At 48.2% G+C, this 15,116-nt stretch overlaps 2 protein-coding genes across 2 annotated transcripts in view; both read left to right on the top strand.

The window, feature by feature from the left end:
* The window catches only part of LOC139461705 (uncharacterized), a 31,672-nt gene extending 27,147 nt beyond the window's left edge, over positions 1-4,525 (top strand). The window contains exon 2 of the mRNA XM_071243165.1: positions 3,146-4,525. Within this exon, the coding sequence (XP_071099266.1) occupies positions 3,146-4,161 (1,016 nt within the window). The 3' untranslated portion in view covers positions 4,162-4,525. The remainder of the gene's footprint in view (positions 1-3,145) is intronic.
* On the top strand, positions 4,365-13,175 carry LOC139462617 (WAG22 antigen-like). The gene is made up of 2 exons (XM_071244451.1): positions 4,365-4,434; positions 10,405-13,175. Exons 1-2 carry the CDS (start codon positions 4,365-4,367, stop codon positions 13,173-13,175), a joined length of 2,841 nt encoding a protein of 946 aa, XP_071100552.1.
* The last annotated feature ends 1,941 nt before the right edge of the window (positions 13,176-15,116 follow it).

Here is a 15,116-nt window from a genome sequence, read left to right as displayed (position 1 = left end):
CTTTCCCGATTATGTTGCTTTTCCTTTTTGTAGGAAGAATATTGTATTGTCTTACCTCTCATCTTTCCCAGAAATGTTTATTGTCTATATTAAATTCGGTTTCTATGTTATTATCTTCATTTTATACTGCTGATTTGTTTCTTCAAAGGTAGTCTTAACGAGTGTTACATAAGTTTCGTATATTTTTAATAGAGAACTATTGAACTTCTAAAAACCATAGCCCTGTATATTGGTGAGTGGTCCGATCTGAAACTAGGCCCTGTTTCCGTTTTCCTGACGGAAGGCAACATATTATTGGGAAATTTAGTAGTCTACGCGCGCTTGTTTCAAAGGGGTTGGTTGGCATGTATATCTTTTGCTGAAGGGTTATGTTCACGCCATACATTAAATACAATTCGTCCTTAAGTTGTAGAATTCTATCTCTAGCTTTTTGGTTATTTACATTTTGACAAACATGAAATTCATTAGATAACACCGGCGCTCATTTACAAAACTACTGCATCCAAATATATAATGAAATTCATCCTAAACTGAAATGTTACACAAAGGACAGATTCTATGAGTATCAAGAAAATATATCCGGGGCGGTCGGGTAGCCTAGTGGTTAAAGCGTTCGCTCGTCACGCCGAGGACCCGGGTTCGATTCCCGACATGGGTACAATGTGTGAAGCCCATTTCCGGTGTCCCCCGCCGTGATATTGCTGGAATATTGCTAAAAGCGGCGTAAAACCATATTCACTCACTCACTCACTCACTATCCATCGAACACTCTGAACAGGTAAAGAGTGATGACGTGTTCCAAACTGAGCAAAAGTTTGACACATGAATAAAAACCCGAGAAGACAAATAGTTTAGACATTGGCGGTTCTAAGAGTTCATTGTTTAGACATTAATGGTTCTAAGAGTTGAAAATATGAAGTTGGCCAGTGAGACAAGCTCCAGCTCATACACATACAGAGACTTACGAACCCAATCATCCATCTGTACGTCATACGAACGCACCGAATCACGAAACAATTCACTGAAAATGTTGATAGAAATGGCGCATTTCGAATGCTCATCAATCGCTTAAGGGCGAGACATTCTCTATCAATTATGGGGATTGTGTGGATTATCATTGGGACGTCAGAAGGAGGTGAGGTGGGGGTCGGCGAAATGGGGTATACGTCGCGTTCAAGATTACTGCACTAATATAGCGTCGACAGGGTTACAATTGCAAGTACCCTCTCTCAATGTCTTTTCGTATGATCGATCCGCCGACCTTCCTCTATCCGGACGGACGCTCTACCACTAGACCACGGAGGCAGTCAACGTCACAAGGAGAAGAAATAGAAATGGTCTTGTGAGTCGGAAAACTAGACACCACCGATTTTTCGTGGTATTAATGTCGACAGCGTAAATGAGTCTCTATCGAGGCCTAGGGCAAGGCTCTACACTGGGAATCACTTGCAAGTAATTGGGTCATCACACGGCTATCCATGTGGACGTAAATATCTAAAACCAAGGCTCCACGCAGGGATCCATGTAAATATCTAAAACCAAGGCTCCACGCAGGGATCCATGTAAATATCTAAAAACAAGGCTCCACGCAGAGATCCATGTAAATATCTAAACCCAAGGCTCCACGCAGGGATCCATGTTAATATCTAAAACCAAGGCTCGACGAAGGGATCCACGTGGACGTAAATATCTAAAACCAAGGTTCCACGCAGAGATCCATGTAAATATCTAAAACCAAGTCTCGACGCAGGGATCAATGTAAATATCTAAAACCAAGGCTCCACGCAGAGATCGATGTAAATATCTAAAACCAAGGCTCCACGCAGGGAACCATATAAATATCTAAAACCAAGGCTCCACGCAGAGATCCATGTAAATATCTAAAACCAAGTCTCCACGCAGGGATCCATGTAAATAGCTAAAACCAAGGCTTCACGCAGGGATCCATGTAAATATCTAAAACCAAGTCTCCACGCAGGGATCCATGTAAATAGCTAAAACCAAGACTTCACGCAGGGATCCATGTAAATATCTAAAACCAAGTCTCCACGCAGGGATCCATGTAAATATCTAAAACCAAGGCTCCACGCAGGGATCCATGTAAACATGTAAAACCAAGGCTCCACACGGGGATCCATGTAGACGTAAATATCTAAAATATATACATATATTTATATATGAATCCAAGACAACCCACGTGGATCTATTTCAATGTAAGGGTGTTAGGACAAGGCTCCACACGGGGATCTATCTAAATGTAAGGGCGTCAGGACAAGGCTCCACACGGGGATCCCTCTTAATGTAAGGGTGTAAGGACAAGGCTCCACACGGGGATCTATCTAAATGTAAGGATGTAAAGACAAGGCTCCACACGGGGATCTATCTAAATGTAAGGATGTAAAGACAAGGCTCCACACAGGGATCTATCTAAATGTAAGGGTGTAAGAACAAAGCTCCACGCGGGGATCTATCTAAATGTAAGGGTGTAAGGACAAAGCTCCACACGGGGATCTATCTAAATGTAAGGGTTTAAGGACATGGCTCCACACTGGGATCTATCTAAATGTAAGGGTGTAAGGACAAAGCTCCACACGGGGATCTATCTAAATGTAAGGGTGTAAGGACAAAGCTCCACACGGGGATCTATCTAAATATAAGGATGTAAGGACAAGGCTCCACACGGAGATCTATCTAAATGTAAGGGTGTCAGGACAAGGCTCCACACAGGGATCTATCTAAATGTAAGGGTGTAAGGACAAGGCTCCACACGGGGATTTATCTAAATGTAAGGATGTAAGGACAAGGCTCCACACGGGGATCTATCTAAATGTAAGGATGTAAGGACAAGGCTCCACACAGGGATCTATCTAAATGTAAGGGTGTAAGGACAAGGCTCCACACGGGGATTTATCTAAATGTAAGGATGTAAGGACAAGGCTCCACACGGGGATCTATCTAAATGTAAGGATGTAAGGACAAGGCTCCACACGGGGATCTATCTAAATGTAAGGGTGTAAGGACAAGGCTGATTTATTTGATATATCTTACAGAAGTGTAGCAATTTTTTTCGTTTCATAGTTCGTATGTTTTTTCTCCTTTGTAGTGCATACATTCATTTTACCCAACTTGGTGTTTTCTTCTTCAGGTGAGTACGGCGAAAGTGACTCCCTCGCTTACTCCCCCTCATACGACTTCATCGACGAATATCTCCGCCACAGTGACGAGGACCTCACCCCCAGCGACTCAGAACTCGGGGATCTGATCTGGGACCTGCTGTACCGCCCCGACCCCCAGACGCTGCCCTGGAAGAGAAATGCCCCGGGCCTTAAGCAACAGCAAAGCTGGCCCGTCGACAACGGCAGACCGCTATACACCTCTTACGATAAACGGCAACAAGGTTGGTACACTGACTACGGAAAACGGCAGCAGGGATGGCACTCGGATTATGGTAAACGGCAAGAAGGGTGGCACTCGGATTATGGTAAACGGCAACAAGGGTGGCACTCGGATTATGGTAAACGGCAGCAGGGATGGCACTCGGATTATGGTAAACGGCAGCAGGGATGGCACTCGGATTATGGTAAACGGCAACAAGGGTGGCACTCGGATTATGGTAAACGACAACAAGGATGGCACTCAGATTATGGTAAACGGCAGCAGGGATGGCACTCGGATTATGGTAAACGGCAACAAGGATGGCACTCGGATTATGGTAAACGGCAACAGGGCTGGAATGCAGACTACGCCTCTCAAAATGAATACGATGCGTCTCCTAGAGAGGTGTCTCTAAATGACATCTACAATACACTGTTCCAAGGCTGGCGCCCAGCATACCGCAAACGTCAGCAGGGCTGGCACGTGGGTTATGGAAAGAGAGAAAGCAATGGTGACGTCATCACGGGATACGTTGAACCATCAGCGTATGATCGGGAATTGGACCTTCAGCCTTACATCCCGAGCCTGGCCACCCGAAATGTACCTATCGCCCAGAAGCAGGTCGAGTTTTCTGGATATGAAGCTATGGAACAGAAAGTAAGGAGGCGACAGCTGGGATGGGACGAGAAACAAAAACGACTATACGAGATAAAACGCCAACAAGGGTGGCACACGCCCTATGGCAAGCGGTTGACCAGATGGCTCGCACTCTACGACTCCAGGTGAAAGACCTGGTCAGTGTGGAGGACGTTATGTTGTGGCCCACGTGTATATGGAGAGGGTGGGGCGCGGCTGGGGAAACATGGGAAGGGTGTGGATTCAACAGGGAAGGGTGAAGATTCCACAGGGAAGGGTAGGGATTCAACAAAGAATGGTAATGATTCAATAAGGAAGAATAATGATTCAACATACATTGGTAGGGATTCAAGATGGGACTCGCAGGAAACGACAAATGCAGACTTGGTGACTGTGTCAACTCTGTGATGAACATCATCAAATGTCATAAACTTCAACATGTTTAATCTTGCATATCTGAAGACTTTTCGCATCTGGTGTTTGTGTCAGTCTAGCGTTCTTTATTATTCACAAAACTGCCATTGAAGTGTGTCTGTATGTTAGCTATCTTTTACATCAATAGATATCATCATACTGAGAGCAAATGCTGGTTCATCTTCTGTTTTGTGACACCAACAATATCACGGCGGGGGACACCGGAAATGGGCCTCAGATATGTACAACATATATGTAGAATACAAGAGCTATCTAAACTTTGATATGAAACATAGAGCTTTTTGACAGATACAAGGGTGAGAGAGTATAGTTTTACGCCACTTCCAGGAATATTCCAGCAATATCATGGCGGGTAGAATACAATATTCCATCAAAGACATGTACAAAATACCATATATAAACAATATATAAAGATCCGCCTTAACTCTGATGTGTATTGTATAGTATATCCCAAGAGAACGAGAGCCACCCAAACTCTGATACTAATCTAACCCCTTCTCCTTGATGACATGTCTCTTGAAGTACACAGAACACCTGCTACCCAAACTCTGATACTAATCTAACCCCTTCTCCTTGATGACATGTCTCTTGAAGTACACAGAACACCTGCTACCCTAACTCTGATACTTATCTAACCCCTTCTCCTTGATAACATGTCTCTTGAAGTACACAGAACACCTGCTACCCTAACTCTTATACTTATCTAACCCCTTCTCCTTGATGACATGTCTCTTGAAGTACATAGAACACCTGCTACCCTAACTCTGATACTTATCTAACCCCTTCTCCTTGATGACATGTCTCTTGAAGTACACAGAACACCTGCTACCCTAACTCTGATACTTATCTAACCCCTTCTCCTTGATGACATGTCTCTTGAAGTACACAGAACACCTGCTACCCTAACTCTGATACTAATCTAACCCCTTCTCCTTGATAACATGTCTCTTGAAGTACACAGAACACCTGCTACCCTAACTCTGATACTAATCTAACCCCTTCTCCTTGATGACATGTCTCTTGAAGTACATAGAACACCTGCTACCCTAACTCTGATACTAATCTAACCCCTTCTCCTTGATGACATGTCTCTTGAAGTACACAGAACACCTGCTACCCTAACTCTTATACTTATCTAACCCCTTCTCCTTGATGACATGTCTCTTGAAGTACATAGAACACCTGCTACCCTAACTCTGATACTTATCTAACCCCTTCTCCTTGATGACATGTCTCTTGAAGTACACAGAACACCTGCTACCCTAACTCTGATACTTATCTAACCCCTTCTCCTTGATGACATGTCTCTTGAAGTACACAGAACACCTGCTACCCTAACTCTGATACTAATCTAACCCCTTCTCCTTGATGACATGTCTCTTGAAGTACACAGAACACCTGCTACCCTAACTCTGATACTAATCTAACCCCTTCTCCTTGATGACATGTCTCTTGAAGTACATAGAACACCTGCTACCCTAACTCTGATACTAATCTAACCCCTTCTCCTTGATGACATGTCTCTTGAAGTACACAGAACACCTGCTACCCTAACTCTGATACTTATCTAACCCCTTCTCCTTGATGACATGTCTCTTGAAGTACACAGAACACCTGCTACCCTAACTCTGATACTAACCTAACCCCTTCTCCTTGATAACATGTCTCTTGAAGTACACAGAACACCTGCTACCCTAACTCTGATACTAACCTAACCCCTTCTCCTTGATAACATGTCTCTTGAAGTACACAGAACACCTGCTACCTTAACTCTGATACTAATCTAACCCCTTCTCCTTGATGACATGTCTCTTGAAGTACACAGAACACCTGCTATCCTATCCTGATGTGTACAACACAGTGTATATGTTTGTTTCTTTCTTTCTTTCTTTGTTTGTTGTTTAACGCCGCACACAGCAATATTCCAGCTATACGACGACGGTCTTTAAATAATAGAGTCTTGACCATAAAATCCAGTGATTGACTTCGTTCAACGCAATTGGGATACGACGACATCCCCCAACCAAGTCACCGAGACTGACCACCAGATCTCGTTAATACATTATTGTATATGTATAATATATGCTATACTGACAGCACAACATAACACAATTGTTGAATAAAATTGCCGCCTAAACTCAGATAGTTACATATAATAAGTATGAAGAATACAAGAGCCATCTAAACTCTGCCTTATACAATATAGCATGTATGTAGAATACAAGAGACACCTAAACTCTGATGTATACAATATAGCATATATGTAGAATACAAGTGACATCTAAACTCTGTCTTATACAATATAGCATATGAGTAGAATACAAGAGACATCTAAACTCTGGTGTGTACAATATAGCATATATGTAGATTACAAGAGACACCTAAACTCTGATGTATACAATATAGCATATATGTAGAATACAAGAGACATCTAAACTCTGATGTATACAATATAGCATATATATAGAATACAAGAGACATCTAAACTCTGATGAATACAATATAGCATGTATGTAGAATACAAGAGACATCTAAACTCTGATGTATACAATATAGCATGTATGTAGAATACAAGAGACATCTAAACTCTGTTGTGTACAATATAGCATATATGTAGAATACAAGAGACATCTAAACTCTGATGTATACATTATCGCATGCATGTAGAATAGAAGAGACATCTAAACTCTGATGTATACAATATAGCATGTATGTAAAATACAAGAGACATCTAAACTCTGTCTTATACAATATAGCATGTATATTGAATACAAGAGACATCTAAACTCTGATGTATACAACATAGCATATATGTAGAATAAGAGAGACACCTAAACTCTGATGTATACAATATAGCATAAATGTAGAATACAAGTGACATCTAAACTCTGTCTTATACAATATAGCATGTATGTAGAATACAAGAGAAACATAAACTCTGATGTATACAATATAGCATATATGTAGAATACAAGTGACATCTAAACTCTGTCTTATACAATATAGCATATGTGTAGAATACAAGAGACATCTAAACTCTGGTGTATACAATATTGCATATATCTAGAATACAAGAGACATCTAAACTCTGATGTATACAATTTAGCATATATGTAGAATACAAGAGATATCTAAACTCTGGTGTATACAACATAGCATATATGTAGAATACAAGTGACATCTAAACTCTGTCTTATACAATATAGCATATGTGTAGAATACAAGAGACATCTAAACTCTGGTGTATACAATATTGCATATATCTAGAATACAAGAGACATCTAAACTCTGATGTATACAATATAGCATGTATGTAGAATACAAGAGATATCTAAACTCTGGTGTATACAACATAGCATATATGTAGAATAAGAGAGACACCTAAACTATGATGTATACAATATAGCATAAATGTAGAATACAAGTGACATCTAAACTCTGTCTTATACAATATAGCATATATGTAGAATACAAGAGACATCTAAACTCTGGTGTGTACAATATAGCATACATCTAGAATACAAGAGACACCTAAACTCTGATGTATACAATAAAGCATGTATATAAAATACAAGAGACATCTAAACTCAGGTGTGTACAATCCGGCAAATATGTGCTGATGATTTGCTAGCCCACTGAAATACCATGCCGCAGTTTAACATGATTACCCCACTCAGACACATGATACTGTCTCGGAGCCGACCTGTCCTTGTTGCCGAGCGGCAGTGCCGAGCGCCAGACAGGGTAACAACAAGTACCTTCCTTTAACGTCTTTTGGCATGACGCAGCCGAGGATCGAACCCTGGACCTTCCGCACTTCGGGCGGACGCTCTACCACAAGGCGTGTACATTTCTTGCGCGCTGAACACCCTCCCCCTGGGTACATGTCTTGCACGCTGAATTCTCTCCACCTGTGTACATGTCTTGCACGCTGAACACTCTCCACCTGTGTACATGTCTTGCACGCTGAACACTCTCCACCTGTGTACATGTCTTGCACGCTGAACACTCTCCACCTGTGTACATGTCCTGCACGCTGAACACTCTCCACCTGTGTACATGTCTTGCACGCTGAACACTCTCCACCTGTGTACATGTCTTGCACGCTGAATTCTCTCCACCTGTGTACATGTCTTGCATGCTGAACACTCTCCACCTGTGTACATGTCTTGCACGCTGAACACTCTCTACCCGTGTACATGTCTTGCACGCTGAACACTCTCCACCTGTGTACATGTCTTGCATGCTGAACACCCTCCACCTGTGTACATGTCTTGCATGCTGAACACCCTCCGACTGTGTACATGTCTTGCATGCTGAACACTCTCCACCTGTGTACATGTCTTGCACGCTGAACACTCTCCACCTGTGTACATGTCTTGCACGCTGAACACTCTCTACCTGTGTACATGTCTTGCATGCTGAACACCCTCCGACTGTGTACATGTCTTGCACGCTGAACACTCTCTACCCGTGTACATGTCTTGCACGCTGAACACTCTCCACCTGTGTATATGTCTTGCACACTGAACACCCTCCACCTGTGTACATGTCTTGCACGCTGAACACTCTCCACCTGTGTACATGTCTTGCATGCTGAACACCCTCCACCTGTGTACATGTCTTGCATGCTGAACACTCTCTACCTGTGTACATGTCCTGCACACTGAACACTCTCCACCTGTGTACATGTCTTGCATGCTGAACACTCTCCACCTGTGTACATGTCTTGCACGCTGAACACTCTCCACCTGTGTACATGTCTTGCACGCTGAACACTCTCTACCTGTGTACATGTCTTGCATGCTGAACACCCTCCGACTGTGTACATGTCTTGCACGCTGAACACTCTCCACCTGTGTACATGTCTTGCACGCTGAACACTCTCCACCTGTGTACAAGTCTTGCATGCTGAACACCCTCCGACTGTGTACATGTCTTGCACGCTGAACACTCTCCACCTGTGTACATGTCTTGCACGCTGAACACTCTCCACCTGTGTACAAGTCTTGCATGCTGAACACCCTCCACCTGTGTACATGTCTTGCACGCTGAACACTCTCCACCTGTGTACATGTCTTGCACGCTGAACACTCTCCACCTGTGTACATGTCTTGCACACTGAACACTCTCCACCTGTGTACATGTCTTGCACGCTGAACACTCTCCACCTGTGTACATGTCTTGCACGCTGAACACTCTCCACCTGTGTACATGCCTTGCACACTGAACACTCTCCACCTGTGTACATGTCCTGCACGCTGAACACTCTCCACCTGTGTACATGTCTTGCACGCCGAACACTCTCTACCCGTGTACATGTCCTGCACGCTGAACACTCTCCACCTGTGTACATGTCCTGCACGCTGAACACTCTCCACCTGTGTACATGTCTTGCACGCTGAACACTCTCCACCTGTGTACATGTCCTGCACGCTGAACACTCTCTACCCGTGTACATGTCTTGCACGCTGAACACTCTCTACCTGTGTACATGTCTTGCACGCTGGATACTCTCTACCCGTGTACTTGCCTACGTTGAACACCCTCTACCTGTCTACATAGCTTTTTTGAACACTCTCTACCCGTGTACAGGTTTTGCATGTGAAAACCCTCAACCCGTGTACAAGTCTTGCACGCTGAACACGCTCCACCTGTGTACATTTCTTGCACGTTTTATAATCTCTATCCATGTACATATTTTGCACGTTGAACACCCATTGTATTATACTACAACAGGACAACAATTTGACTAAAGATGTCATATTTGGTTCTTATCAAATTTTGAGTAGTGTACTTTAGGTCCGACGTATTGACCAGTGCGATGTTAACGCGACCGGCCTCTCTCCACAGCATCGATCGGAAGGGAGGTGTGACGGGAAGAGGGGAGGGAAGGGAGGGGGAGGTGGGAGGTGTGGCGGGGAAGAGGGGAGGGAAGGGAGGAGGGAGGTGTGGCAGGGAAGAGGGGAGGGAAGGGAGGGGGAGGTGTGGCGGGGAAGAGGGGAGGGAAGGGAGGAGGGAGGTGTGGCAGGGAAGAGGGGAGGGAAGGGAGGGGGGTGTGTGGCGGGGAAGAGGGGAGGGAAGGGAGGAGGGAGGTGTGGCAGGGAAGAGGGGAGGGAAGGGAGGGGGAGGTGTGGCGGGGAAGAGGGGAGGGAAGGGAGGGGGAGGTGTGGCGGGGAAGAGGGGAGGGAAGGGAGGGAGGTGTGGCGGGGAAGAGGGGAGGGAAGGGAGGGGGAGGTGTGGCGGGGAAGAGGGGAGGGAAGGGAGGGAGGTGTGGCGGGGAAGAGGGGAGGGAAGGGAGGGGGGTGTGGCGGGGAAGAGGGGAGGGAAGGGAGGAGGGAGGTGTGGCAGGGAAGAGGGGAGGGAAGGGAGGAGGGAGGTGTGGCAGGGAAGAGGGGAGGGAAGGGAGGGGGAGGTGTGGCGGGGAAGAGGGGAGGGAAGGGAGGGGGAGGTGTGGCGGGGAAGAGGGGAGGGAAGGGAGGAGGGAGGTGTGGCAGGGAAGAGGGGAGGGAAGGGAGGGGGAGGTGTGGCGGGGAAGAGGGGAGGGAAGGGAGGAGGGAGGTGTGGCAGGGAAGAGGGGAGGGAAGGGAGGGAGGTGTGGCGGGGAAGAGGGGAGGGAAGGGAGGAGGGAGGTGTGGCAGGGAAGAGGGGAGGGAAGGGAGGGGGAGGTGTGGCGGGGAAGAGGGGAGGGAAGGGAGGAGGGAGGTGTGGCAGGGAAGAGGGGAGGGAAGGGAGGGGGAGGTGTGGCGGGGAAGAGGGGAGAGAAGGGAGGAGGGAGGTGTGGCAGGGAAGAGGGGAGGGAAGGGAGGGGGGTGTGTGGCGGGGAAGAGGGGAGGGAAGGGAGGAGGGAGGTGTGGCAGGGAAGAGGGGAGGGAAGGGAGGGGGAGGTGTGGCAGGGAAGAGGGGAGGGAAGGGAGGGGGAGGTGTGGCGGGGAAGAGGGGAGGGAAGGGAGGAGGGAGGTGTGGCAGGGAAGAGGGGAGGGAAGGGAGGGGGGTGTGTGGCGGGGAAGAGGGGAGGGAAGGGAGGGGGAGGTGTGGCGGGGAAGAGGGGAGGGAAGGGAGGAGGGAGGTGTGGCAGGGAAGAGGGGAGGGAAGGGAGGGGGAGGTGTGGCGGGGAAGAGGGGAGGGAAGGGAGGGGGAGGTGTGGCGGGGAAGAGGGGAGGGAAGGGAGGAGGGAGGTGTGGCAGGGAAGAGGGGAGGGAAGGGAGGGGGAGGTGTGGCGGGGAAGAGGGGAGGGAAGGGAGGAGGGAGGTGTGGCAGGGAAGAGGGGAGGGAAGGGAGGGGGAGGTGTGGCGGGGAAGAGGGGAGGGAAGGGAGGAGGGAGGTGTGGCAGGGAAGAGGGGAGGGAAGGGAGGGGGGTGTGTGGCGGGGAAGAGGGGAGGGAAGGGAGGAGGGAGGTGTGGCAGGGAAGAGGGGAGGGAAGGGAGGAGGGAGGTGTGGCAGGGAAGAGGGGAGGGAAGGGAGGGGGAGGTGTGGCGGGGAAGAGGGGAGGGAAGGGAGGGGGAGGTGTGGCGGGGAAGAGGGGAGGGAAGGGAGGGAGGTGTGGCGGGGAAGAGGGGAGGGAAGGGAGGGGGAGGTGTGGAGGGGAAGAGGGGAGGGAAGGGGGGGAGGTGTGGCGGGGAAGAGGGGAGGGAAGGGAGGGGGGTGTGTGGCAGGGAAGAGGGAAGGGAGGGGGAGGTGTGGCGGGGAAGAGGGGAGGGAAGGGAGGGGGAGGTGTGGCGGGGAAGAGGGGAGGGAAGGGAGGGGGTGTGTGGCGGGGAAGAGGGGAGGGAAGGGAGGGGGGTGTGTGGCGGGGAAGAGGGGAGGGAAGGGAGGGGGTGTGTGGCAGGGAAGAGGGGAGGGAAGGGAGGGGGTGTGTGGCGGGGAAGAGGGGAGGGAAGGGAGGGGGGTGTGTGGCGGGGAAGAGGGGAGGGAAGGGAGGGGGGTGTGTGGCGGGGAAGAGGGGAGGGAAGGGAGGGGGAGGTGTGGCGGGGAAGAGGGGAGGGAAGGGAGGGGGGTGTGTGGCGGGGAAGAGGGGAGGGAAGGGAGGGGGAGGTGTGGCGGGGAAGAGGGGAGGGAAGGGAGGGGGAGGTGTGGCGGGGAAGAGGGGAGGGAAGGGAGGGGGTGTGTGGCAGGGAAGAGGGGAGGGAAGGGAGGGGGTGTGTGGCGGGGAAGAGGGGAGGGAAGGGAGGGGGAGGTGTGGCAGGGAAGAGGGGAGGGAAGGGAGGGGGAGGTGTGGCGGGGAAGAGGGGAGGGAAGGGAGGGGGTGTGTGGCGGGGAAGAGGGGAGGGAAGGGAGGGGGGTGTGTGGCGGGGAAGAGGGGAGGGAAGGGAGGGGGAGGTGTGGAGGGGAAGAGGGGAGGGAAGGGAGGGGGGTGTGTGGCGGGGAAGAGGGGAGGGAAGGGAGGGGGAGGTGTGGCGGGGAAGAGGGGAGGGAAGGGAGGGGGAGGTGTGGCGGGGAAGAGGGGAGGGAAGGGAGGGGGGTGTGTGGCGGGGAAGAGGGGAGGGAAGGGAGGGGGTGTGTGGCAGGGAAGAGGGGAGGGAAGGGAGGGGGTGTGTGGCGGGGAAGAGGGGAGGGAAGGGAGGGGGGTGTGTGGCGGGGAAGAGGGGAGGGAAGGGAGGGGGGTGTGTGGCGGGGAAGAGGGGAGGGAAGGGAGGGGGAGGTGTGGCGGGGAAGAGGGGAGGGAAGGGAGGGGGAGGTGGCAGGGTAGAGTAGAGGGAGGTGTGGAAGGAATGAGGTGTGGTAGGTAAGAGGGAAGGAAGAAGGTGGGGGATATACTCTTGTCGAGTGTGAAACAGTAACAGATCTGAACGTTTATATTCTGTGATGATGTGGGAGTTTTCGTGACATGAGTGTTTCGTGACGCTAGAAGACACACACCGGGCTGTCTCGCGCATGTCCTAGCAATATATTGAAGTCTCACTCCATCACACACCCACAGATTGGTAATGCATTCAACATTGTTCCAGGCCCACCTCAATCACCTCCTGCACTAATAAACTCTCCTCGGGTCACATGTTTAATGAGAGGGATCATTCGAAGGATGACTGAACAGTTCTGAGCCTAACAACGACGGGTGCATAGAACACCCTTGATACAGCAACACTTCATACTTCATGCTCACACGCTTCGTTTAAACCAAATACACAAAAGGCTACATATCTAAAAGTGACAATTTTTTCGCTGTTGATGAAGATGGAGAAAATTAGCTTCAGTGCTTTCATCACGTATCTCGACATGTTGACATGATGGCAACTTTAGGGAATGGTCTCCTTACTTTGTCAATGTGGACAGCAGAATTCAAGACAAAAAGAGAGAATCTCGAAAATGATCCAAGATCAGGAAGGACAGTAATTGTCACCGCTAAGGAATCTGTTGATAAAATACATGATAGGATTTTAAATGATCACAAGTCTCACTCTCAATCAAGCCAAAACAGTAGGCATCTCATGGGAGAGTTGAGAGCCCGAGAGTATTTGAATTTCTGCTGGTCTTTCACCAACGTTAGTACATAAGTTGATACTTCAAAACTGGAATAAAGCGTTGGAGATGTAAAAGAATATGTCACGTTGCCTGGGGATAACACTGGCTGCCTGGTGACAGTTGAGGACATATCAGCTCCAAGGTACATGATTGGGTGAACCAGGTCGATGAGGGTCACAGCTCACCAGCATACCAGATACCTTGTCTCATGGCGATAACATGATGCTGATGGATTGAGATAAAGCACGTCATCCGTTACACTGTCCTACACACTGAAGGTCAGCTGTTCCCGAGCTGGCGTGGCATTACGTGGAGCGTTTAAACTAACAACATGTATAAGTCTTTCAATGGCATTTAGAAGTGATACCCACAAGGAAGAGAATCTATGGATGTCAACTTATATACATATATAAGCATATGAATTGAAGTTGTGACATTGCCGACAAACCCATTGACAATAGGGACTAAAGTATGGAAGAGTTCCGGTGTCCTCTTTCCGTCACTGGCCCGTGATGACACATCTTTCTAGCGTAGGACATGCAGCAGTAGTTAGTACACACCACAAAATAATAATCAGCAGCAGAAGAAATACGTTTCTTCTGCTGACGTCACTTCCTGTTGTGCAACGTCGCCAGCGAGTCGACCTACGCTGTTGCAACCAAAATTAAGTAGGTTTTACTAGTTTAGTATGTCTTTTGAGGAACACTGTCCTAAGAAAAGCTATCAAGATGATATCAGGAAAGATATAAAAGATACTCTCGAATGTTTATTGCGGAGTCAACAGCATACCAACGCATTGATACAACAGTCTCTGGAGTTGAATGCCCAAAATGGCGGACATGCTCCCAAAGGTGCGTCGAGTTCACCGAGTCCCGGTTTTAGCAACGCTGAAGTCGCCACCGGCACAGCAGGGCACAATGCGACGAATGCAGTTGATGTGCAGTCTCAATTTCAAGTAATCCAGGACAGTTATCAACGTGTCAAGCTAGCTAGCTGCCGATCACAAACTGCAGGATTCTCGCGGAGGAATAAAACGCCAGGACCAAACAACCTATTCTATTATAGCAAAGTGTGCGCGGTATATTGAAACAGGTTTGAAAATATTACAAAGCATTGAGTCAAATGACAGTGAGAATATTCAGGAACTTTATGTTGTACTGTTAGCTAATATTCGTTATCTACAAGATGAATATGCTGCTCTTTTAGTT

This window comes from Haliotis cracherodii, unplaced genomic scaffold (assembly GCF_022045235.1).
Source record: "Haliotis cracherodii isolate W230 unplaced genomic scaffold, xgHalCrac1.p SCAF_15, whole genome shotgun sequence".
Taxonomy (NCBI): Eukaryota; Metazoa; Mollusca; class Gastropoda; order Lepetellida; family Haliotidae; genus Haliotis; species Haliotis cracherodii.
Note: the sequence above shows the minus strand (reverse complement) of the source record. Positions and strands in the feature narration are given on the sequence as shown.

What these genes read in the sequence shown, in the direction of transcription:
- LOC139462617 (XM_071244451.1), top strand. Translation starts at nt 4,365, where the DNA reads ATGGGACTCGCAGGAAACGACAAATGCAGACTTGGTGACTGTGTCAAC. An exon ending in TGTGATGAACATCATCAAAT is followed by an intron (nt 4,435 to 10,404) that starts GTCATAAACTTC and finishes GAGGTGTGGCAG; the next exon opens with GGAAGAGGGGAGGGAAGGGA.